This window comes from Mustela lutreola, chromosome 1, assembly GCF_030435805.1.
Source record: "Mustela lutreola isolate mMusLut2 chromosome 1, mMusLut2.pri, whole genome shotgun sequence".
NCBI classification, from domain to species: Eukaryota; Metazoa; Chordata; class Mammalia; order Carnivora; family Mustelidae; genus Mustela; species Mustela lutreola.
In genome coordinates, this window is record NC_081290.1 from 216910054 (window position 1) to 216934766 (window position 24713).

A 24713-nucleotide genomic window follows, 5' to 3' on the forward strand; every position below is an offset into this window, starting at 1 on the left:
GTATTTAAACATGTATCTTAGTTTGTAGCCGACTGCCTTCCTGGGCCTTTTCCTTTCTTCATCATTCATTTATTTATTAATTCATTGTGTAATTACTCCTCATTCTCCAAATCCCCAGTTCCTTTTTCCTCCCGACAACAGGAACATTTTTAACATGCTGACATGTATCCTTCTATTGTTATTTTATTTGCATGTTTCTTTGAATTCACCAAAATGGCATTATGCATAGACTCATTCTGTTTCTTGCTTTTTTTCCATCTGGTATTAGGTTTTTAAAGTCTGTCATGTGACTATGCGGTTCTTTGGGGTTTTGTTTCTAATTGCTACACAGTATTCTGTGGTTCCCATCTGCCACAGTGTACTTGCCCATTCTCCCAGAAAGAGACCCTCCGATTTCCTCTGATTTCCTATGACTTAATCATGACTTATGACTTTATCACAACTAAACATCATGATAAACATAAAGCATATTCTTAGAGTACAGATATTATACATTAGTTTCCTGGTTTTGTGATTTAGAAACTTTGCCCAATCCCTGGAGGACAAGTAATCTGTTCATACTGTAACAAAAGTACCCATTTTTGTTAGGATATTTCTATATACTTGTTATAAAGGTTTTTAGTGAGATTGAGATGACATTGGATGTGATCACACTTGGTACAACTTTAAATATTGATATTCAGTTGTAGTAACTGGTTTTCAGTGAGAAGTTTAAAGGTTATTGGATAACTAAAGGGAAGAATGCAGCAAGTATTTAAAGTTATTATTTGAGTTCTGTATTCCTACGGTTTTTTTTCTTATGTATTGCACATGATATTAACCATTTAAACAAAAAACCTACCCATATAAACAGTTACAGTAAAAACAGTATTACAGTTATTATTAATAACACATATAACATCAGACTTAGAGGAAATGGCAACGGGGCACTGAGCGGTATAGTCGGTTAAGCCTCCAACTCTTGGTTTCTGCTCAGGTTGTGATCTCAGGGTGCTCAGAGGGAGCCCTGTATCAGGTTCCTTGCTCAGTGCAGAAACTGCTGAAGTTTCTCTCTCCCTCTGCCCCTCCCCATTGTGCTCTCTCTCTCTCAAATAAATTTAAAAATCTTAAAAAAAAAAAAAAAAAAAAAGAAGAGATACAGGAAATGGAATAAATATAGAAGAAAACATTAAAAGGATAGGTGAATAGAGTGGAATGGATTACAGAAAAGTAAACAGACCTGTCACAGCAATGATTCATCCAAACTGTCTGAGCTGCAAAGTGTAATATAATAGACAGCTATATGGACCCAGAGACCAAGCAAGGTTACGAAGGCTGTGGGATGGAGTGTGCTTGGAAGGTTATTTCTTTTCTTTTCTTTTTTTTTCATGGTAGCATATGAGGGTTTTCTTTATTAATACTTTAATATATGTAGAAATACTTTATTTTTTTTCTCTGAAACGCTTTGGTAAATATTTTAAGAGCACATAAGCTGACCAAGCTGTAAGAAATGTGCGATGCTCTCTGTCATAAGGGAGCTGTGGTTTGGATGATATTTAATGTGTGGGCCCCACTTAAGTTGCAGTAGTGTGCAAGAATCGCTGTCTCTGACACCCTTCCATTACTCTGGTAGTTCTGTTCATTACTTGGAATCCCCTTTTTCCTTGCCAGCTATAATGTCACTTCTTATTTCCCCTCTTCCCCCCACTCACACATTTCCCCTCTTTCCTGTTCCTGTCCTGTTATGTCCTATTCCGTTCTATCCTGTCCAATCTTACCCTGTCCAGCCTTGTCCTATTTCGTCCTGTCCTGTCTTGTCCTATTCGGTCTTCTTCTGTCCCATCCTATTCTGCCCTTCACTGTCATGTCCTGTCCTATCTTACACTGTCTTATTGATCCTGAACTTGAAGTAAATATCTTCTTGTTTATCAAAGGCTGGAAAAAAAAGAGCCCAGTAGCTTAATGTCCTTCTTCTGGAAGCTATCACCTTAAGCCATGGAAATATTTGCAAGATAATTTATAAAGTTTGTCATGGATTTTTCAGTATGAAAATAATGCATCCAATTAAGAGGGGAAAATGGACAAATGCACAAAAGTTGAAATAAAAGGAAAATTGCCTTTCAGTATTTGCTTTTCAGTATTTTAAGATAATATTTCTCCTCAAATTGTACTTCTAAGACTTTCCCCCCATTCCATTTTACTTACAAAATAATTTTTCTTGTGACTTTCAGGTTTATTAAATCTTTTTCATATTTGTTACAGAAAATGGGAGGAAATGCAAAAAAAAAAAATCATCTCAGAACCCACACCTAACCACCATTAACATTTTGGTTATTTCTTTTTTTTTTTTAATAATATGATTAGAATAAACAGTTTTATATTCTTCTTTTAACATGCAGCGTTAAATATTATATTAGGTTTATTTCTGTTATATTATCACATATAGTTCAAAAATACATTTTTTATTTTTAATATTTCATTGAATAAATACAAACATACCTGTTGCAAACACTCCCCAAATTTCGGACATTCAGATGGTCTCTATTAACCCAGAAAATGTTATGAAAAACATCATAGTGTAGAATACCTCCTTTGTTTGTATAATCATGTCCTTTGGATATGTTATTAGAAATTCAAAGTGTATTAACCCATTTAATTTTATTTATTGCAAATTTTCATTGTGATCTATCCATTTAGTTTTTGGTACTTAATTGGTAAATTCATTACATTTCAAAAGAAACACGTGCTTCTCTGTACATTGAATACTGATGTTACCATAGAAAAAAATTAGGAATTCTCCTTTATTTCTATATAATCTATGTTACATACAGATACACATTTTGCATGTGCATATTATTAATTCATTTCCATTATACAAGTTTAACTTATTTTCTGTAGCTAAAGACTGTCCAATAATGTAGAGATAATTTTTTTCATTTCTCTACTGTTAACCAATTTGTTCCTAGTCTTTTTGTTTTTATCAGATGCCATACTGCAGTGTATCCTTATAGAAATTTTTATGTACACTTGGACAAGTATTTCTGTATGCCACTTTATTTTTTTTAAGAAATTCCGAAGCGAGGGGGATGGAAGGGTGGGGGAAAAAAAAAAAGAAGTTCCAAAGTGAGATATTTTGGACCTATTAAATGTTAGTTTTTTTAGGGAAAAAAAAGATTATTTTTGATTTATATTTACTCTCTTATACCTATTTATCATCTTACATTTGATGTAATGCCTTGTTCTACCAGGAGATGAACTAGTGTGGATCACTGTGTGCTGACTAATTAAACTCTGAAGAATTTGTTGGAAGAGTCTAATGCTTAGAAGTGTATGCGTCAGGAGCGACTGGGTGGCTCAGTGGGTTAAAGCCTCTGACTTTGGCTCAGGTCATGATCCCATGGTCCTGGGATTAGGCCCTGCATCGGGCTCTCTGCTCAGCGAGGAGCCTGCCTCCCTCTCTCTCTCTCTCTCTGTCTGCCTCTGTGCCTACTTGTGATCTCTGTCTGTCAAATAAATAAATAAATAAAATCTTTTTTAAAAAAAAGAAATGTATGCATCAGGAAGTTTAGATGAATAGTTTATACCAGACAATCCATTCAGTCCATTTTACTGAGTACCTACTCTCTCAGCCATTTTAGCCATTTTGATACACCTAGAGTTTTCTCAGAATTAATATCTTATTGGAGACAGTATTTTTTTTTTTTTCAAAGAAAGACTAAGAGAAATTTAACTGGATTCAAAGTTGAAAGTTATAGTTAAAAGACATGCTTAGTTAGCTAAGATTGCTAGTATTTTGAGGATCAAGATAGAACTTAAAGACAGCTTCATAGATTAAAATAATAAGAGTCGTTAACAAACAAGATTGAGTTCAGGAGAAATAAAATGGTAATGAGAGAAATGAGAGTAATGAGAGAAAAATCTTAATATAGAATATTCTGTAGTCACAGTATGAGTTTTATCTATTTATTAATTTTTAAGATTTTATTTATTTGACAGAATGAAAGAGCACAAGCAGGGGGAGCAGCAGGCAGAGGGAGAAGTAGACTCCCCACTGGGCAGGGAGCTGGACACGGGACTCGATCCCAGGACCCTGGGATCATGACCTGAGCTGAAGGAAGACACTTAACTGCCTGAGCCACCCAGACACACCCACTGTATGAGTTTTAATATATGTTGTTAAGGATAGTTTGATTACAAGACTAACCAAATGAGGGTGTACCATTGCTTTGACTGTTACTTCCTTTCAAAATTATTCTAGTATATCTGTTTGGCTTCCAAGTTCTAGGAGGAATGTTGAGAAATTAAAAATGGTTTAAGGATGAGGAAGAATGATGCAAGGTTTTGGAATGATTGTTCCTGATGAAGAGTAGCTGAGATGTGACTAAATAAATATCCTGTAATTGTGATCAGATGTGCTGGACCTGTGACGGAAGAAAAACAGGGCCTGTCTCAACTTCCTAGCCAACCATGCTCTCCAAAATACATGCCATTCCTTGGTGCCTTTCCCTGTGCATGGCAAATTTCTGTAGGAGGAGGAACTGTAACAATGACATAAAAGCAAATGTGCTGTAATTCTTGAGACCCTTGTTCTTGTGCTGTAGATAGGAGTAGATTATAAGAGATGAGCATGAAAATCTATAGAAATATCATGGGTGAATTAAAAAAATCCATTTTTTCAGCTAAAGAGATCAAGCCATTTTCATTTGATTTATTTTTACCTTTTAGAATAGTTCTACAGGAGAAAGTGGAGCAAGTTTTGACTAGTGTTTTGTTAAGTTCTCCAGTTCTAGGTTTTGGAGACAATAACCTTGGTAGGGGTCACAGGTATTAAGTGTGATAAAAATATGCTTTTTAATGTGGTGATCTGTTTAGTAGATGGCATTGCGTGTAGAAACCCATGAATGTATTTAATGTAGTTCTGGATCTCACTTAGGTTGAACTTCAACTTTTGCAGACAGACTCATTGTTTAGAAGTGAATCTATTCTGCTCTCTGGGTTTTTGGCACAGGAAAGACAAGATAGACAAAATCTAGACAGAAATGCCATGTTACAATCTTGCTTTCTTCTTGTCTAAGAACTGTATTTCTTTCTTTCTTGTAATAGACTTCTAAGGAAGGAGTACATTCCTACTGAAAATGGAAGAAAGTTTCCTTCTAGAAAGGATGGAATGATGAATGATGGTGTATAAAAGGCAAGATCTGGGTTAAGCATAAGGAAATCTGCATATGAAGTCAGGATGGAGTCTATTTTTTTTTTTTTTTTTTTTTTTTTTTTTTGGTGGCCCCTTTAATCATATGGAAACAAAATCTACCCCCCACCCCACTCCATTCCTGACTGCTTTTTTTTTTTTTTTTTTTTTTTAGAACTGATAACTTCTTTAGAAACAGTGTTTAAAAAAAAAAGTTTATAGATTGAAAGAGAGGTCAATGTGAGTCAAAAATTACATCATAGTTAAATTCTTCAGGGCAGTTAGTTGACAGAAACCAGCTAGGATCATTTGGCATGAACTATAGTTCATAATGGAATGAGGGGACATTAATGAGTTTTTGGATATACCCCAAGACCACTGAATTGCTAGTTTATTTTGGAAGTTTTTAAAGAAATAATTACTCCAATTATTATTAACTGCTTTCATGGCATGTTATTCATTATTGTTTTCATATGAAGCCTTATCAAAATAGGTAATCAACTTTTTGAAGTAACTTTTCATTGAAATGTCATTTTTAAGAATCATTAAGTACGATCCTGTCTGTATGAAATGCCTATCATATTCTTAATTCATACCCCTATTATACTATATTAATAGTGCACACTGAAATTTTAGTTAGGACCACAAGTTTGATTTTAGAGGGATAGGGAAAATAAATTTTCTAATTTTCTGCCATGGACCATTTTGGTGATTATAAAGACGACAGAAAGTGCTTACTATTGCTTTGGAAAATTGTATGGACTACTTTATGGAGTAGTCTCTTTTTGCTCATGTTTCTGTCTCAATTCTACTTTTCTTAGACTTTCATTGCTAAAAGCACATTTTCTCTGAGGAGTATTTTTTTTTTTTTCAAAATAATTTTCACTATTAATGAGCATGCACTTTTGAGGTCCCCAACAATAAGAAGCATTTTGGGCATTGCCACTCAGCAGTGCTTGCCACTTGCTAGCTTTTGGGGGAAAACAAGGAGATAAATAGGTAAAATATTCTAATACAACATCTCAAGTACTCTAAAGGAAATAAAGGTTGGAAGAGGTGGAATGCCGTCCCAAATAGAAGAAATGGCGATAAACACCATGAGCTAGGGACAGTGAATGAAGATATGTGGTGAAAATTCAGAAGAGGAGCTTATTAATCTGGTAATACCTCCAGGAGCTGCATTAATTGTAAAAGGATGGCCAGTGAGCCCTATGGGATCATCAATTTGGCTTATTTACAGACTTTTAATATAAGTTGGTATAAAAAGTTTTGGATTAGATGACCTATACAGACTCATCAAAGAGCTATAGTGGCCCTAAAGATTTTTTAGAAGTGAGTCTCTTCTACTGTCTGGGCTTTTGGCACAGGAAAGACAAGATACACAAAATCTAGACAGAAATACCAATTTAAATCTTTAAATTGGGCATGCAGTTCTATCAAGTAAATCCTAATCTCAAGAATGGTGGCAGTTGGGGAAATGGAGGCAGAGTTTTCATTCTTGGGCACTATGGCATGATGGAGAGAACAGGTCTGAATCTAACACTAGATGTAAACTACATTTCTTGGGTGATCTCTTTTGGTCTTGATTATTTATTTCTTAATTTCCAAAATGAGAACACTGAAGGATCATTTCATAGACTCATTCATTCAACCACCTTAAAGTTATTGAACACCCACTAATTGCTTAGGAATTTTCTTGAAATCTTTAGAATCAGCCAAGTGCAATAAAACTCATCTCCCATAGCTGCAACTAGAATCTTAATTCTTGGGGTGCCTGGGTGGCTCAGTGGGTTAAGCCTCTGCCTTCGGCTCAGGTCATGATCCCAGGGTCCTGGGATCGAGCCCCACATCGGGCTCTCTGCTCAGCAGGGAGCCTGCTTCCTCCTCTCTCTCTCTGCCTGCCTCTCTGCCTACTTGTAACCTCTGTCTGTCAAATAAATAAATAAATAACTCTTTAGAATCTTAATTCTTCAGAGCTGAGGATGGAAAAACAGGCTAGGAAGAAATTATTTGTAGGAAGGCATGCCTTAAGAACACCTACATTTTGAAACTAGAGCAGGTTAGTGGATGGGATTATGATAATAGCTTCTGCTGACTTTTTACTAGATGCTGGGTACCATACTAGGTACTAGATATACTTAATACTCACAATAACTCGTTGAGGTTGATGTATTGTTTTTTATTTTATAGATGAGGAAAATGAGACAGGGTAAGAAAATCTATCAGGCCACACAGCTCAAAAAGGTGTTTTAAACTCGGGTTTGTTTGACTTTGAAGTGCATTCTAAAACAGCAATTGCCAAGCCTGGGTGTACCTCCTGGGGCCCCCTCTCCAGATTTAAAGAATGAAAATTTCAGAAAGTACAGCGGAGATGTGTTTATTTGTAAATAGTTCATCCAGTGATTTCAGTGTTCAGTCAGAATAGGAAAATATTCTGTAAAGAGTTACACAAAATGACAGGGAAAAGTACTGGTGGGAAAACAGGTAAGCAATTGAAAGAGTAAGGAAGTATTACAGTTTGGAAAGTTCACTAGGCAAGATGTCTGGATTCACATCTCTGTTCTGGGGAGTGATGTGTTCTTAGGAAACGTCAGATAGCCTAGAGGTGGGCCTGGGTTCTAAACTGTGTTTCTTCCCACAGCAGCATGTGAATAGTGGCAAAAAGAAGGTTGGGCCGAATGATGTGTAAAGCCCCATAAACGAACTACAATTCTGTGGCTATAAAATATGTAAGAATTAGGGGTTGTATAGGCTTCATTTGGTTTGAATAAAAAGAATCAACAAAATTGATCTTAATGAGTACAAATTTACATAGTTTTAAACAAACACAAAATGCCAATCCAGAATATAAAATAATTTGTTATAAACCTCTATGGTAATTTTTATTTTTTTCCTGGAAATAGTTGACTAATTGTTGATTCACTGAGAGGTAGCTACAGAAAAATGACCAGTTATTAAAACTTACTTTTAATACTTCTCCAGCCTTTTCAAAGCCCTTTAGACAAGGGTGTTGCATAGATGTTTACATGTAGAATGTCATATTCCCTCAAAATTGTTGAGAAAATTACCATTTGAGAGCAAAATGTTCATTTGAAAAGGTAGTTTGCAGGTCAACAATTTCAACAGGGTTTTGATACACTTTAATAGCATTGTCAAGAACCTAGGTGAAGATGTGGAAAACACGAATGTAAAATTTTTAGCCAAAGCAAAATTGAGAAGGAAACATGTCAGAATATCAGGTTGATGGGGTGCCTGGGTGGCTCAGTGGGTTAAAGCTTCTGCCTTCAGCTCAGGTCATGATCTCAGGGTCCTGAGATAGAGCCCCGCATCGGGGTCCCTGCTCAGTGAGAAGCCTGCTTCTCCCTCTCCTTTTACCCCTGCTTGTGTTCCCTCTCTCACTATGTCTCTCTGTGTCAAATAAATAAAATCTTAAAAAAAAAAAAAGATTTTATTTATTTATTTGTCAAAGAAAGAGAGAGAGAATGCACAAGAAGAGAGAGCGTCAGGCAGAGTGAGAAGCAGGCTGTCTGTGGAGTGACGAGCCGGCTCACGGCTCCATCCCAGGACCCCGTGATCGTGACCTGAACTGAAGGCACCCACTGAGCAGGCTGATCCACTCAGGTGCCCCAAGACGTGCATTCTTAATATGACCTACACAATCCAGCAGGCCTCCCCCTTCTCCACGTTTATGTTGTAATCACCTTCCATTTCCAATCCAACCACGCTGAGCTACTATTAAATTCTCATATGTACACTATGCTCCCCTTTGCTGCATCAGTTCTCATGCTGTTTTTTTCTTCTGTATAGGTGTCTTTCTTATTTTTGAGTGACTTGTACTTTTACCCTCAAAATCTCAGTTCACTTTTCACTTAATCATGGCAACCTTCCTGACCTTATTTGGTTTTCATTTCCTGTTACACATGCTCATGCTCTGTATTTCTTATTCACAGCATTGATCATTTTAGAATTTATGTTTGATTATGTAGCTATGTGATTCGTGCCTGTTTTCCCTACTAGAATATAAACATCCTAGGAACAGACATTCTCTGTTTTTTGTTCATGATTAAACTCCTGGTGCCTTGGGATATGTGTATATCACAATAAATATGTATTGAGTGACTAATGTAAAGTGGAACTTACTATGGAAGCACAGAGGAGAACATTCAGAGAAAGGATGTGATATTGTGACCCCAAGGCAATAAATTCTTTTTATATAGTGCTTGCATATTTTGGACTGGTTTTACTTTTCACAAAAGTTCTAAGAACTAGGATTACTGTATCATATATATTATATTAATTTTAAAAATAAGAACATTTATCCTTAATTTTACAGAAAAGGACAGTTAACTAGCTCAAGATGAATAGTTATTAAGTAGTACATTTAAGATAAGAAACCATGTATTTGAGATTTTAGGAAAATTGCCATGCACTTGTTATACCCAGATGTTATATTCTTTTATAACTTGCTTCAAATGGCATATGTTCTTATGATGTTCTTTGGGACTGCATTCGTTCAGTCTTCTCTAACAAAATACTGTAGACCAGGTGGCTAAGAGAATATTTATTTCAGTTTTGGAGGCTGGGAAGTTTAGGATCAAGGCGCCAACAGATTTGGTGTCTGATGAGAGCTCCCTCTTCCTTCCTGTCTTCCTTCCTTCTCCTTTCCTTTCCTTTCTTTTCCTCCTCCTCCTCCTCCTCCTCTCTCTCTCTCTCTCTCTGTCTCTCTTTTTCTTTCCTTTTTTTTTTTCGACATTAGATTTCATATGAACTTGGGGGGGGGCAGACATTCAGTCAATAAAAAGGAGTAAGCTAAGTTTTATTTGTATATACTTATCTAAAATATATTTGTGATTTTACAATTGCATGTGGAATTCTCAGTTTATTACGTTCTAGAGTCCTTGACAGGTAGGCTTCTACACGTGGAAGTAATACTGCCATCTAGTGACAACAGACTTGAATGAAGTTGATAGAGTAGAGGAGCAGTTAAGAGCTCTAGGAATGGTGACCTGAGTCAGTCACAGAGTGGACCTGGCATAACGTGGGGCGGTCCTTTCTTTTTAGTGAACATTTGAGGTAGCTGATTCTTACAGTGGTCATGCGCTAATAGGGACTAAGTAAAACAAAGGCTCTTCCCTGTAGGATGTCACCCACATAGTAAGTAGATCACGGGGTATCCTATGACTGCACCACTTGACTGGGACCTGTCTCCAAGTTCCTTACTTTCCCCATTGCTTCAGAATGAGGGAGTTTTGTACTCTGATAATCTAATAAAGAGAAATTCTCATCTTAGTTGAGAAACTAAGCATCTTCCGGAACAAGCATACATGAGGAAATGAGTCTTTGGCAAGACTTCTGGGTAGATTTTACAGCATCGTTAAGGAAGAAGTGGAATGCCAAGATAAACCCCATCTATCCTAAGGGGACACTTAAAGCCACTCTGAATTAGATTACTATGTGATTTAATGTAAGCACAACAATAAAACACTTCCAGGCATGCAATAAATGGTTAGAAAATTAACAATAGGAGAATTTTCTTTAAATCATTGAACTAGAAAAGAAAATTGGGTAATTTATTTGTATCTCTTAAGTCCTACACTTATACGAGAGATTTTCGCTGATACATTTTAAATGAATTATTGTTCAGGTACATTAAAATTGCCGATAAAATTATCATCTAAAAATCCCTTGAGCTAAAATTTTCTTATCATGAGCAGATGCCAGATCAAAGAAATCACAATTATTCTATTTCTCTGGAGGCCTAGATAACAAAAACCCATCACTCTGAAATGATAATAGCTTGCTGCATAAAGTGAGAATATTATATTTAGTATTTTTTTAGATAGTCTAGAGGGGATTATTTCTATTTGTCTACTTACTAGTATATTCATTGCAATATATCCCTAAGGTTTTCTAACTCATGGAGTAGAAATAGCCTAACTGGAAATATTAATTACTTTTTATATAAGTCAATGAAAATTATTGCTTTCCTGACATGACTTATTACCCCATCTCCCCTTCAGGAGCAATACTTCATGTGCTGACAACTAACATTTTGTAACAGAGTTGCTATTTTGCCAGAGGTTAAGCTGGAAATCTCAGGAGCGTGAATAATTTTAAGATAAGAAAAGCATCTGATTTATACGTATTTCTTAGTCAATATCCTTAAACTAAAGTACTTTTATGTTTATTTTAGGACAAGAGGACAGATAAGACCCCATCTCTTGTTTTCATGTGATACACTATTTATATGAAGAATGTAGGTAGGAATAGACAATAGCAGATGACAATTTAGCAAGAGTTTGATTTTGAATTAGTTGCCAGAAAGTATAGCCTCCACACTGTGGGTTCTGATTCTTTGGAAAAGAAAATATCACATAATGTGGTCATGATTATCTTTGTACGGGACACCTCTGATCTGGAGCCCTCCTAGGTTTGGGTCACTGAAGAACACTAGAGGCGCAGCGCTCAAGGTAAAACCTGAAAGACAGGTAGAGTCAGTAGGGTGAAGAGCTGAAAGGCAGGCAGGCAGTGGTTTGGAAGAGTGTTCTAGAGAGAACACAAATGAAAAAGCTTTATTTGAAATTGAAATTGAAAAGAGGATTCAAAGGCCCCAGTGTGGGGGTCTGGAGGGCCCTTCCTACCCACAATGGTCTAGTGGGGGGCCCAACAAAAAATTGACTTCATGCCAGAAAAATGTACTCAGGTGTTTATAACACTAGTAGAAATGAGGGGAGACTAAGTTTTATGGCAGTGCAGAGCAGAAAGAGACCCGTTTCTTTTTGGGGTTTTTGGTGAGAGGGAAGAAGACAGTTGTTCAAGATTCTAAAAGAAGTTGGGATTTTGGCATGATCCTTCAGAAAGAAGCAGAGTGAGGTCTGCAGCGAGTCTGTAGTCTGTCTTTGCCTTGACAGTGTTTTGACTCTTACCTTATTCGTTCAGCTAGGATTGTGTCTAAGCAGAGCCTCCGCATCTGTTCTTAACCTCAACTGCAGCCTTATCCTTTTACCTGTGTGTCGGACACTCCTGGCTTACCTTCGAGGATCCCAGAAGGTAAGAATGAAAAATCCTGGTCATAGAATCTAGGATCAAAACCAAGTGGAACAGCAGCAAGTTAGTACTACTTAGTTTTCATGGTCAGACCTTCTAATAGACTGACTTCTGGCATCTGCTGTCATCTACCAGTTGATTGTAAAGACTGTGTCACCTGCCAAGATGATCAGTGAGTTATTCTGCAATGCTAGATAGAGGCAGTTGGTAATAGAAATGGCTATTAATAGTGTTATCAGACATGGTGCTAAGCACTCCACGGAGGTAGGTGTGAATCCTCACAATGATTCTGTGGGTCTTGTAGATGAAGAACTGAGGCACAGAGAGGTTAAAGAACTTGACCAATGCCATGAGACTAGCAAAATGGCAGAGTTAAGATCAGTCCCACTTCTGAGATTTTGCCTCAATGAGATCCTGTGTTCTCAATTATTTAAGACCAGGTGAGCAACCTAGAAGCTAGAGCTCTGTGCACTTGGAGCAAAATATACAGTGACTGCTGGTGTTGGTGGCGATTTATCTCCTTTTCAAACACATGCATGTTTTAAGCTGTGTAATAGTCTCGGAGATGTCTTGGTTAAGGTGTGATGTCATGTGTGATGTTATAAAATGAAGTAAAGAACTTTGGAAATTAAAACTCAACAAAATATTTTTTTTTGTCTTTGGTTGTCCTTGTGTGTGTGTGTTTCTTTTCTCTGTTGAAATAATAAGGCACTGCAGAATTAATACTGATATTCTAAAAGAAGTTGTTTGTATGAGGTCACTTGGATGTTCTATGTGGTTCATATGAGTGGATTTACTGCAGTAAAACTTTTCAAACTTTTCAGTAATTATATTTAGAAACTCTACTTTTAATGCAGTAATTTGTGGAAATAACTCTTTCTCTAGGTTGCCTACTATTGTAAAATGCTAGGTTCTGATTCCTATGGCTAGCTATTGGCTTGGTGTGAAGAAAGAGAAGAGAAACGGCAGGAAAAGTGCCCACCTAAGTCTCTCGGTATTTAAATAAGCCTTAAAGAGTGGTCCCCTGATGTGAAACATAGGTATTCAAAGATGCTTGACATTTTATTTCTTTATAAGATCAAGAAGGCATTTAAACCCATAGATGGAATTGCTTCATTTAAAAATCATCTTAGTTTTTGACTACAGAAAGAAATCATCTATATTGTACAATTCAAACATTCCAGAAATAAGTAATCAGTGAGAGTTTCTCCTAATACTGTGCTAAAACAACCACAGATTACGGATTTGGGGAAAGGCCTTCAGATTTGCATAGAACGCCATTAATTTTAAACAACATAGGACTATAGTATAGTTTATGTGTTATCCTTCTTTTACCTAGCCATATATATGACACATATTTCCATATAAATAACAAGTCTTCTCACATTCTCTGTAATGGTTTAGGTGTTCCACTGATTAGATATATCATAATTATCTCACCAAGTTTTAATTCCTAGGCCTCTGTCATATTTCTAAAACTTTGATATCATGAACAATGCTCTAGAGAAAAACTTTGTACACATATCTTATTCCCTGCTTTATTTTCACCACACTGAATTTTATTTAGGTTCCAAGCAGGAGAACCAGAAGATTGTTGGATAAAAGCCGAACATTCCATATAACCTGTGGTGTGACTATCTGTATTTTTTCAGGTGAGAAAACCAAAAGAGGTGAAAATACTACCTTTGAACACATGTTATGAATGGCATTTTTGTGGCTCTGCAAATTATTTGCTGTCCCCAACTTGTGATCGTCTCATTCCATATCTTAATTTTCTCTGCCATGTGTTTAAAGAGAGTTGCCTAATGGTGCTACAGAAAATGAGCATGTCTTACACATTATAGATATAGTTTTCACATTACAGTATATGAGAGCTGGCCTTCAAGCTTTTAATAATGGTTTTTTATAGGTAAATACTTTCATTTAGAAAGACTAAAAGAAACGAATGTTTTTAAGTTTTAAAAATAAAGATATGATAGGACTTTAAATGTATACAAATTAGAATGTGAAACGTACATTCATAGAATGTAATTCCATTTAGAAGTATATTTGATAAATATTTCTTTGATATTAATTCTTGGTATTAAATGTCAAATGTTCAGTTCCAAGTTAAAATATCAAGCAAGAGCCTTTTGGCTTTTTAAAAGAGTCATTTTAAAATAAGTTTTTATCCTGAATATTTATGTGGTATTTTTCAAATTTTGGAATGGCAGGTGATAAACACATTAATTAAGTATATGGACTTTGGAGACAAGGTTGTGTAGGATCTATCCCCAACTGCCTTTCTACCTTATTGTGTGACATAAGCTCTCTGGTCTTTGATTTGTTGTTTCTTTAATCATAAAATGATTGACAGTATGAGATCGCTCATAGGAAGTTATTTGGATGGAATTTTTTACACTTTACAAATTCAGGGGTTAATTATCTCAGTGGCATAGCACCTGACATTTTCCTCTAGTCATGATTTGACAGGACAGAGCTGTTTTGACACCAGGGTCATTTGGTCTGGATATGTATATATGGCTACTTTGAATCGGGCATATCTTTGTGCAGCCACTATTGAGAGGTCATTAAGCTCTTCTCTTTTAAAAAGTTCCCAAGTATTGTTGAAACAGGCATCTGCACTGTTTTGTCCCTGGACATTTTACTGGTGGGTACCGCCTCTGGAGGCAGGAGATGGGGAGAGGCTCGGGTGGGATCAGACTCCATACGACTCAAGAGGCTGGGGACGGAGTAAGAGTTCAGAATGAGATGAGGACCGAGTGTGTGGCCAGGGTCAGGGCTGGGTTAGAACAGAGGGAGTGAAAGGTCAGGGAAGCGGGAGGGTCTGGGAATGTGGACACATTTGTAACTTGGTTTGTGCTACACTGTAGCTGTGTCCAAATATTCTGGTTCCACTGGAGAACAACCAGAGGACTGAGATCCTGTAGAGTCTTGCCATGAATGAACATGCATTCCACACAGTTTCATTCTGCCACTCACTAGTTGTCTGACCTTAGCTGGGTGGCCTCTTCTGACCTTCTGTGACAAAGGGATGTTTCTACCCACTTCATTGTTTTATTGAGAGAATTCAATCAGAAAAATCTACTCAAAATGTCCAGCCTGGATTTCTCTTTGCTGCCCCAAATTAGAAGCCTCAATTTCTTTTGACCTGAAAGTCCTTTAAAGAAAGTGACTATATCCCTTAAGGGTATATCTCAAACAACTGATACCTAGGGTTTTTTTTTTTTTTTTTTTTCAGGAGAATTCAGAAGGAGCCACAAACATGTAGTTAACATATAAACCTTTGATTTAAAATGAAGGGATTTTTTTAGACTTAAACATTTTAGACATGATAAAGCTAGAGGACACAGACCGTTCTTCTTAAATAATCTTTCATGCCTATGCCATAATCGAATCCCTCCTGGACTGCCTCTTAAACATTTCTTTAGAATTGGGTCCTTGCTTGTTAGTTAACCCTCTTCTAACTTCCTGTCCACTTTTTATGAGACCTTTTCCTTCCTCTAATTTGACTCTGGCAGGAGCTTATCAATCCTTTAACTTTGAAGTTGGTTAGCATTCTAGTCCTTCTCTCACTTCTATTTGTCTTTGTGAGTCCTTCAGAACTCTTGGCATAACTACATGTCATGTGCTAGGTTGGAAAGAACTGTAAAGTTTTCCAGTTTCTCTGCACGTTTTCCGTTGACTAACTCCACGCCCTATATTGGTATGGACTATAATGGTTCACTAGGGATGTTCAGGTCACTTATCTCATTAAGTCTCCTGTTTCTGTCATTGTCACTTTACAGAGAACTAACCTGAGGTGTTGGTAGCCATGCAGCAAGAAAACCAGATTTCCAGTTAATTATCTGTCATCCTTTCTAGTACATTGTAATGTACTGTTAATTCAGACCCTATTTCTCCTACAAGAAGAGGTTGGGAAGGGAGAAGGCATTCTCATCCAATGCACACATTCATTTGCTCCTTCCTTGTCCAGCCTCCTCAAGATAATTTTCCTTCTTCTTGACTGTGCCAAAATGAGTTTTTCTTCAACTCTCTTATAATTTCCCAATAATTCCATCCTCTGTGTGAGCTCTGCATTGGTTGAGCTCTCTTTACTCTGCCAGTGTAAGCTGATGATGAAATAATAATTCTTACTTTCCTGAGTTTTTAATCCCAATGAAGTGATTGCCAACACTTTTGCTGTGGGGTTTAGGAAATTTAGGAAATTCTTGAAGTTATGGATTGTGAGAAATTTTAACTGGTTGGAAGTCTTTCAGTGAGCCTCTATTTTAGGTTGAAGTGTACAAGACCTATAACAGATTGGAGCTAAAGGAGAGGCAAAAAATGTAGAAAAACTCAAATATCCAGGAGCTATTTAAATAAATAAATACATGACCATATTATCACACACTGTAACATGTTGTTTCCTAACCCTGACTTGCTAGTTTTTTAATTCTGGCCTTTGAAAATTCAGTTTCTTTACATGATTTCTAATACCCAGGTATCTGTAATCAAGACTTTTGGTGTCTTTAAACTTTCCCTTTTCAATTTAATATTTTATTGCTCGGGTAGCTGTTAAAGTTTGGACCCTTTGGGAGGTTTGGGAGAGGAAGGGAGTCCTCTTCGTGGAGCGTATATGGAAATCCTATTGATCTGAGCCTCATGTGATTTTGCAGGTGTGCACGTGGCTGCCCATCTGGTAAACGCCCTCAACTTCTCAGTGAACTTCAGCGAGGATTTTGCTGAACTGAACGCAGCAAGATACCGAGATGAGGTGGGTGGTCTCCTTTCGCTTGTCGTGAGCCCACTAATGAAGGTCTGTGATTTTCATGGAAAATTTGTACCTTGCTGCTCCTTTTGAGTGCTTTTAAAATGCAGTTGTCAAGTTGAGTTTTGTTCCTTTTCAATAGAAAATACAGGTAATTACTATTTCACAGTGTCTCCTGCTGAAAATGGGAGTTCGAGAGTGTCTACTTTTATATTCTGCAGCGTTCAGATGGGGGCCCCTCAGGCCTGCCTCCTGCCTCCCAGCAGCGCTGTCTGGTTTCCATCCAGGGGAGACTGTCCACAGTGTCTTTACGGGCACAAGTTTGTTTTTGTGTTTTGGTTTTTTTTTTGTTTTTGTTTTTTTATGTTATTTATTTATTTTGTTTTCTGTTTTTTTAATAAGTCAGATGCTGTTCTTGGAGGTGGTGCGTGGGGAGGGCAGAAAAGCAGGTTGACTCTTTGAGGATCTTGAATCATCTGTTTATTTGAATTTAAAAACTCCACTGAGTTTTAGTGTTCCTCTGTTTTGTTTTGTTTTAATCCTTGATACAGGTGAACTTGAGCTGAGTTCTGTAGCATGCAACATCTGACTTAGGGTTGCTTTTCTCCAGGGGGCGGCACCCATGAGATGAAATTGTATGTGCGGGGTGCCGGGGTACAGCCTAATGAGCACATGTTAGCTCTCTTTCACTCAGGACTTTATCCTGTCCTCAGTCTGCCTTTCCTTCACGCCAAGACTACATCAAAAACTGCTGGGAATGGAGATGGATCTCCTCGCCCTGTTCCGCTAAGTCTGGCAGGGAGTTTGTAAGATTGTTCTCCATCTCCCCTACTCTGTCTTCTCTTCCATGTGTCACCGGAGTTACCGAGATTAACACTGCTACGATTATGTGCTTGATATCCTTCGTGGAATACAACAAAGAGAAAACTAGCAATGAACACAGAAACAAATCACGAAACCAAAATCACCAGCAGCCTTTCATTAAGTCCTTTGATAAGACTCTAGTATTCTTAAAAACACCAATATGATATAACTGGTCTGGGTTGGGGTCCGGCCTTGATATTTGTTAAAAAGTTCACCAGCTAGTTGGGGTGAGCGCCCAGCATTAAGAGCAACTGAGAAAACCAGCTCCTCCAGACGCTCTTCATACGGAATGATTCCAGAAGCCAGAACTGGAGACACCACCGTTTCTGTCTCCCACGGTTTCCCCCCATTCCTCTATCCCCCTCAACCCACAGGACGTGGACTTCTTTGTTTCCAATGTTTACCATGGACCTGCCTCTTTATCTTTCCTTCTTTGCTTCTCTCTCTTTTGTTTTTGCCATCTTGGTTCTTTAAGAACTGAAATGGTTCTCTCATTTTTTTTTTTTTAAAGATTTTATTTATTATTTGACAGACAGAGATCACAAGCAGGCAGACAGGCATGTGGAGAGAGGGAGAGGAGGAAGCAGGCTCCCCGCCGAGCAGAGAGCCCGATGCTGGCCTTTTCCTTCTTAGCCTTATTTAGCCTTTTCCTTATTCACAGATGATTAAGTTGTTTTTGAGATTCTTTTATGAACCACACTCCAATAAATTAATTTTTTATATGCTTCCACTAGGCAGATTCCTAGAAGTAGAATTTGGTTTCAAAGCTATGTACATTTTTAGTTTTGAAGGACATTGCCTTGTTGTCTTTCAAAAAGGCTTCATTAGTTGACACACTTCTACCAAGTTTATCAAAATGCTTATATCTGCCCCTCAATTGTTTTTGTTTTTCTTTAATTTTTGCCAGTTTAAATTTTTATTTCCCTTTTCTTTGTTTCCTTCCTTCCTTCTTTCTTTTTTTTCCCTCCCTCTTCTTTATTTTTTTTTTATTTTTATTCTTTTAAAGATTTTATGTATTTATTTGACAGACAGAGATCACAAGTAGGCAGAGAGGCAGGCAGAGAGAGGAAGGGAAGCAGGCTCCCTGCTGAGCAGAGAGCCTGATGTGGGGCTCGATCCCAGGACCCTGGGATCATGACCTGAGCCGAAGGCAGAGGCTTTAACTCACTGAGCCACCCAGGCGCCCCCTCCCTCTTCTTTATTTTAATAAATGTTTTTGAGCCCTTAGTAGGCATCAGACAGTGTGCTAGAGGAGGATGAAAACACACACACACACACACACATGCACACGTGCACGCACACACACACACAAACACACACACTGCATGCATAAACAGGTACAGCCTTTCTTGAGTTGTATTTGAGAAAGAAAGATTTGTGCCATGCACCCTGTTGTCCTTTGCTTTGTACTCTGTCTTCTCCAGACTTCTAATGACCCAGCCTCCAGCTCCTGGGTGGCACGTTCTTGATGGCCTAGCTGAATCTGCCTCATGCTGTCATCTTTGAAACTGTCTCTTACTTTCATGTTCCATCTCCACTCACGGGCAGTAGTAACTGTTCTGTCTTCTGAGTTCCCAAGGCTATTTGTTCTGGTATCCATATTTCTGGTACTACCACTTTGTTCAGCTCATTTTGTATTTTCACTAGTTGTTTATATACTAGGTTCCTGTAGGTTAACCTTGAGTTGCGTCCTAATGGCAGAGGTAGAAGTCACCTGGCCCCAGTGGGATGAGGAGCTCTTGCTAGGCAGGTGGCCCTTAGAAAGCCACCCTTTCTGAAGGTGGCTTCTGAAATTATTTCATATGAATGGCTTCCCACTTTGGATACAGGGTGGCCTGATTCCAAAGCAATGGAGGCCCAGGAAAGAATTTCCAAAGTTGTGCAATACTACGGACCATTAGGATGAAAAACAAATCCACAGATCTCCTGGGGATTGACCTCAGTTTTCCAGAGATAGAAAGGGAGTTGCCTAAGGTCCTTTTCACTATGAAAGATGTAGTTTAAAGGACAGATTACACTAGCAATATTACTTTTTACAATTCTGAGTAATCATCACTATTTTGCATGGTACTTGAAACATTGTAAGTATTCAGTTAGTATTCTTTGCACTGAATTTATAGTGACAACCCTCCCTGTATATTTTCTCACTTTTGATTTTCACTGTCTCAACATCTTGTAGGTGCAGAACATTATAGTCAAAGATACTGAGTTTCAAATGGTCAAAGGGTAGGCTTCAGGCCACTGTTAATAGCTTGTAATTACCCATTAAGATGAAAGTCTACATTTTCTGACTTTTATTCAGTGCTCTTTGTATCTCAGAAGGACAGTCTTCTCTGTGTTGGATTTTTTTTTTTTTAAGATTTTGTTTATTTGAGAGAGAGTTTGTGCATGAGTATGGGGAAGGCAGAGGGAGAGGGAGAAGCAGACTCCCCACTGAGTGAGGAACCCATTGTGGGACTGGACGTGGGGCTCAGTTCCAGGACCCTGAGATCATGACGTGAGCTGAAGGCAGACGCTTAACCAATTTAGCCACCCAAGCACCCCTGGGGTAGATATTTTTAATTTTTTTTTTTAAAGATTTTATTTATTTATTTGACAGAGAGAGATCACAAGTAGGCAGAGAGGCAAGCAGAGAGAGAGGAGGAAGCAGGCTCCCCGCTGAGCAGAGTGCCGGATGTGGGACTCGATCCCAGCACCCTGAGATCATGACCTGAGCCGAAGGCAGCGGCCCAACCCACTGAGCCACCCAGGCACCCCGATATTTTTAATTTTTCAGCTGAGAAACAATTAGGGAATTTCTGAAACTTGCTTGTAAGTGACAGAGGCAGGACTCCCCACCCCCCCAAATATCCTGGTTCCAGAACCTGTGTTGCATGAAAACATTATGAAGCCTGATTGAATTTCTCATTTCCACTGAGAGAATAGTGTCTTAAATGCCTAATGGATCACATACCCAGAAGGTTCCTTGTAGAATTTTACATTTTCAATATTTTGCTTTTCAGTCAATTTTTTTTCCCTTTTTCTCAGGATCCTAGAAAACTTCTCTTCACAACTGGTAAGTTGTTTTTCATTGCTCTTTCTGAAGATTCAGGCAAAACACAGCAATTCAGTGTATGTTAAATATAATGTGGAAAATTTGCAATCAGAACAACTCTTACCAAACTTAAGTTGCAATGAAAACAGAGGGGCAAGGCAAATAGTGGGGTTCGAATGAATGAAGAGTAAAAGGAAGTAAACACATTTGCCTTCCATATGTTCTTCCAGTAACAACAGTGCAATGCCATATGGTTATTGAGGACCTACTCTGTGCTTCTGGCTGTGGCAGGTGGTACTGGAGATAATACACATGGAGTAGGCTCCTACCCTCAAGGTGCTGGAAGGAAACACCAAGCATTCTGATTATCGATGGAATTCTTATAACTCAGTAATTTAGTAGGACATTTGGTGATCTTATAACCTACAGAAAAAGAGGAGGAATGAACAGTCATTAAAATTGGTTGTTTTTCTTGAAATGTTTCCTTTTTCAACTCTAATTTACTTTTCCTTCTCAAGCATATTGTCCATGAAATCTCAGTCTAGACTATTCATTTGTTAAAGCACATGTAAACATCTCAAAGTTTTGTCCTGATGTTAGTATAATTCTACTAAAATTCTTCTTTTTCTCAACTCTGCATTTATAAGGACAAAAGCCAAAAACTGCATTTGGGGGCTTTTTAGCACATTATTTCAGGGATAAGGATGATTAGGTTATTGATAGGGTCTGTCACATAGGCTTGGCTACCATAAACACCCCATTAAGGATCGGGATTGCATATAAGACTGAGGCATGATATGTCAAATGTATTGTTTTTCTTTTCAATCAGTTTTATGATAAAAATAGCAATAATTCTGGTGTTTTCCCCTTCCCTGTCACAACTGTATATTTAGATTTATAAAATATGGTTTTTTCCTGTTTATTTATGTACGATGTTTGCCACGTACAAGGTATTTCACCGTTTCTCTTTAGGAACACAATTTTAGTTTTGCTTACAACGTGAAAGCATGTTTTTAATTTAAGCTTTAAGAATTGGATGAGAAATAGGAAGGAGAAAAAACAGAAAAACAAAACCTTATGTGTGAATCAATATATGTTTTGGTTCATATGAATTCATTTTACAGAAAGAATCAATTTTTTAATATTTTTAATATTTTCTTTTTCATATTCTTTTTTAATATTTTCTTTTTAAATATTACCTTCTATAGCACCAAATCTGGGTGAAACATTGGGACATGTAAAATGTTTGAAAAAGTTTAGTTTTCAAACGTACAAAAAGATTTCTTATATGACCAAGACATTACATTAAGAAGCTTTGTATAATGAATACTTGTACAGAAACATGTGACCTCTCCATATAGCATAAAACCTCACCATCCTTATGTTGTTTCCCAGAAGTTCCCATGAATGGTGTTGGACTAACTAGAGCTGATACTTAAAAACACAAATTAAGAAAAAAAAAAAAAAACAACCCACAAATTTCCTGGCTTCATCCTAGAGAGTCTTTGTGGTGTGACCCAACAGTATGACTCATTAAGCTTCCCATGTCCCCTGGGAGTCCCCGCTTCACCCTTATTGGGCATCCCATCATACTCTTGTAATTCCCTTCTTGCAATACCTAACTTTTGTCTGCTCTCTTACTTGATTCTCTCTCTCTCTTTTTAATCCCACTTCTGCTCCTCCTTTGAGTCTCAGCAGACATGTCCCATCAGGCGCACATTCGTCCATGATTCCAGTAGGCAGAGCCGGTCTGTTTTGTTGGCCTTGGTTTGTTCCTGAAGATACATAGTAAAGTGCTATGTTGTAGAATAATTTCTTTCCTTACAGGTATAATCTTTTCCACTGGAAAGTAAGCTTCTCAGGTGTGAAGTACAGCTCCCTGTAGGGAATGCAGGATCCCAGGTACATATTTTTTGGTGGAGTTTCTTTCGATACAATTGGAATTCATCCCAAATCAGCATGTCAGCCTCATTTTAGTGTCTCAGTCTACATCATTTTATGAAAGACATTGTGTGCTAGCCAGAGGGAGCCATCCACTTCTCAGCTTGAAACCCAGCCTGGAACCCCTAACTATGAATCTAGACCTTTGAGGGCATCTGATTGACCCTACCGAGTAGTAGGTGAGAGAACAAAGCAGAATCAAAGGATGTCAAGGGATAAGAGACCATTTTCTACAAATAGACTTGATCTAGTTTTATATTACTAATACATCTATGACTAATACTATTTCATAGCTATCTTTGAACATCATTAGGCCTAGGAAAAACCACATTTCTGACAGAGGAATGCATGCATGTTTTTAGATGTTCTAGTGATAATGACTATTTTTTATTAGCTAACATGTTTCTTGGATTTTCGTTTGTTTAATGTTACATAGAGTCTTCTCTCTCTCTCTGTCCTTAAATATTTTTTAACATAATCTACAACTGAGAAATTAAGGTTGTTTCAGAGAAACTAAAGCCTGTGGCAGTTCAAGTGACATAAAATATGGTAATTAGGTCACTCAATAAGAAATGTTAAAAAAACAGTCCAATTAAGAATTTATAAAATAAAAAAAGGAATATATAAAGTAAAACAAATTTAAAAGATTGGATTGTTCAAATATGCATTTCAAAACATTTTCTACATTATTTCCAAATTTGGTAGAAGCTTGTATGATGAGAATAAAATGCACAGTATCCAATTTCAATTAGAAAAACCCTCATAAACAAATAGAATTGTGTTTCCAGTTACATTAGAAACAACAGGATAATGAATACAAGATGGTATATTTCTGACCACATCTGGGTATGGATGAAAATGATCTCTCAGTTTCATCTAGAAATGGCAGTACACTGCAGTCCTTCATTTTAAAGGCAACTAAATAACAAATGTAATATGCATAGATAAAAAGTAATAAGAATAAACATACAAACGTCTTTTCCTAAGGAAACAAGTATAGTTTTTGCTTCATAATTTGAATGATTCAAAGAGAGAGTGTTTTTCATTTTGGCAAGTGACTTTGCCCAGTAAGTTTTGACTAGCTTAGTCATTTCCAACCTGTTCTTCCTGACCCCTGAAATGTGTGTAGTAATAGAGGCTAATATGTTGGGTCTTAGCTGAGCTGTCCTTGAAAGCTAGGTTAGGGTCCCTTTTGATGTACCTGGAAAACACTCAAGCTTAGCTCTCTCTTAGCACTTAATGTCCTAGGTTGCATTTGTCTGCTTATCTTGTCTCCCACACTGGGCGGGGATTTCTTTTAGAGCAGGATTCATTTTTTTTTTTTCTCACTTAACAGTAGACTATAAATGTCCAGAAAATATTCACTGAAAATAAAAGCCAATTGTTTAACTCTCCTACTTGATACATAGATCTCCTTTACAGCATCCAGATAATCAGTTAGCTAGCCTCTGCTTGTTTAATTCCAGTGACAAAAAAATCATAGCTTCTTAAAGTACTCCTTTTTTTGGTGGTGGGGGGGACCATTGTAATTGTAATAATTTTTTTAAAGAACTTATTTATTTATTTAAGAGAGAGTGAGAGCAGGGGCAGGGGTAGAGAGAGAAGTAGACGCCCCACTGAGTGCAAAGCCTGTCATGGGGCTTAATCTGAGACCATGAACTGATTTGAAATCAAGAGTTGGATGATTAACTGACTAAACCACCCAGGCGCCCCTAATTTGTTCTCTTCATTTTTAATTAAAAAAAAAAAAAGATTTTTTAAAAAATTTATTTATTTGACAGACAAGTAGGCGGAGAGGCAGGCAGAGAGAGAGAGGAAGAAGCAGGCTCCCCGCTGAGCAGAGAGCCCAATGTGGGACTCGATCTCAGGACCCTGGGATCATGACCTGAGCTGAAAGCAGAGGCTATAAC

The 24713-nt window shown here is 37.5% G+C and overlaps 1 protein-coding gene across 2 annotated transcripts in view; it reads left to right on the plus strand.

The window, feature by feature from the left end:
• NOX4 (NADPH oxidase 4) overlaps window positions 1–24713 on the plus strand; it is a 177669-nt gene that overhangs the window by 13308 nt on the left and 139648 nt on the right. For both annotated transcript variants that reach the window (XM_059186909.1, XM_059186903.1), the window contains exons 3-6: window positions 12107–12217; window positions 13782–13866; window positions 16873–16970; window positions 20856–20883. In XM_059186909.1, coding sequence (XP_059042892.1) covers window positions 12107–12217; window positions 13782–13866; window positions 16873–16970; window positions 20856–20883 — 322 coding nt within the window. The remainder of the gene's footprint in view (window positions 1–12106; window positions 12218–13781; window positions 13867–16872; window positions 16971–20855; window positions 20884–24713) is intronic.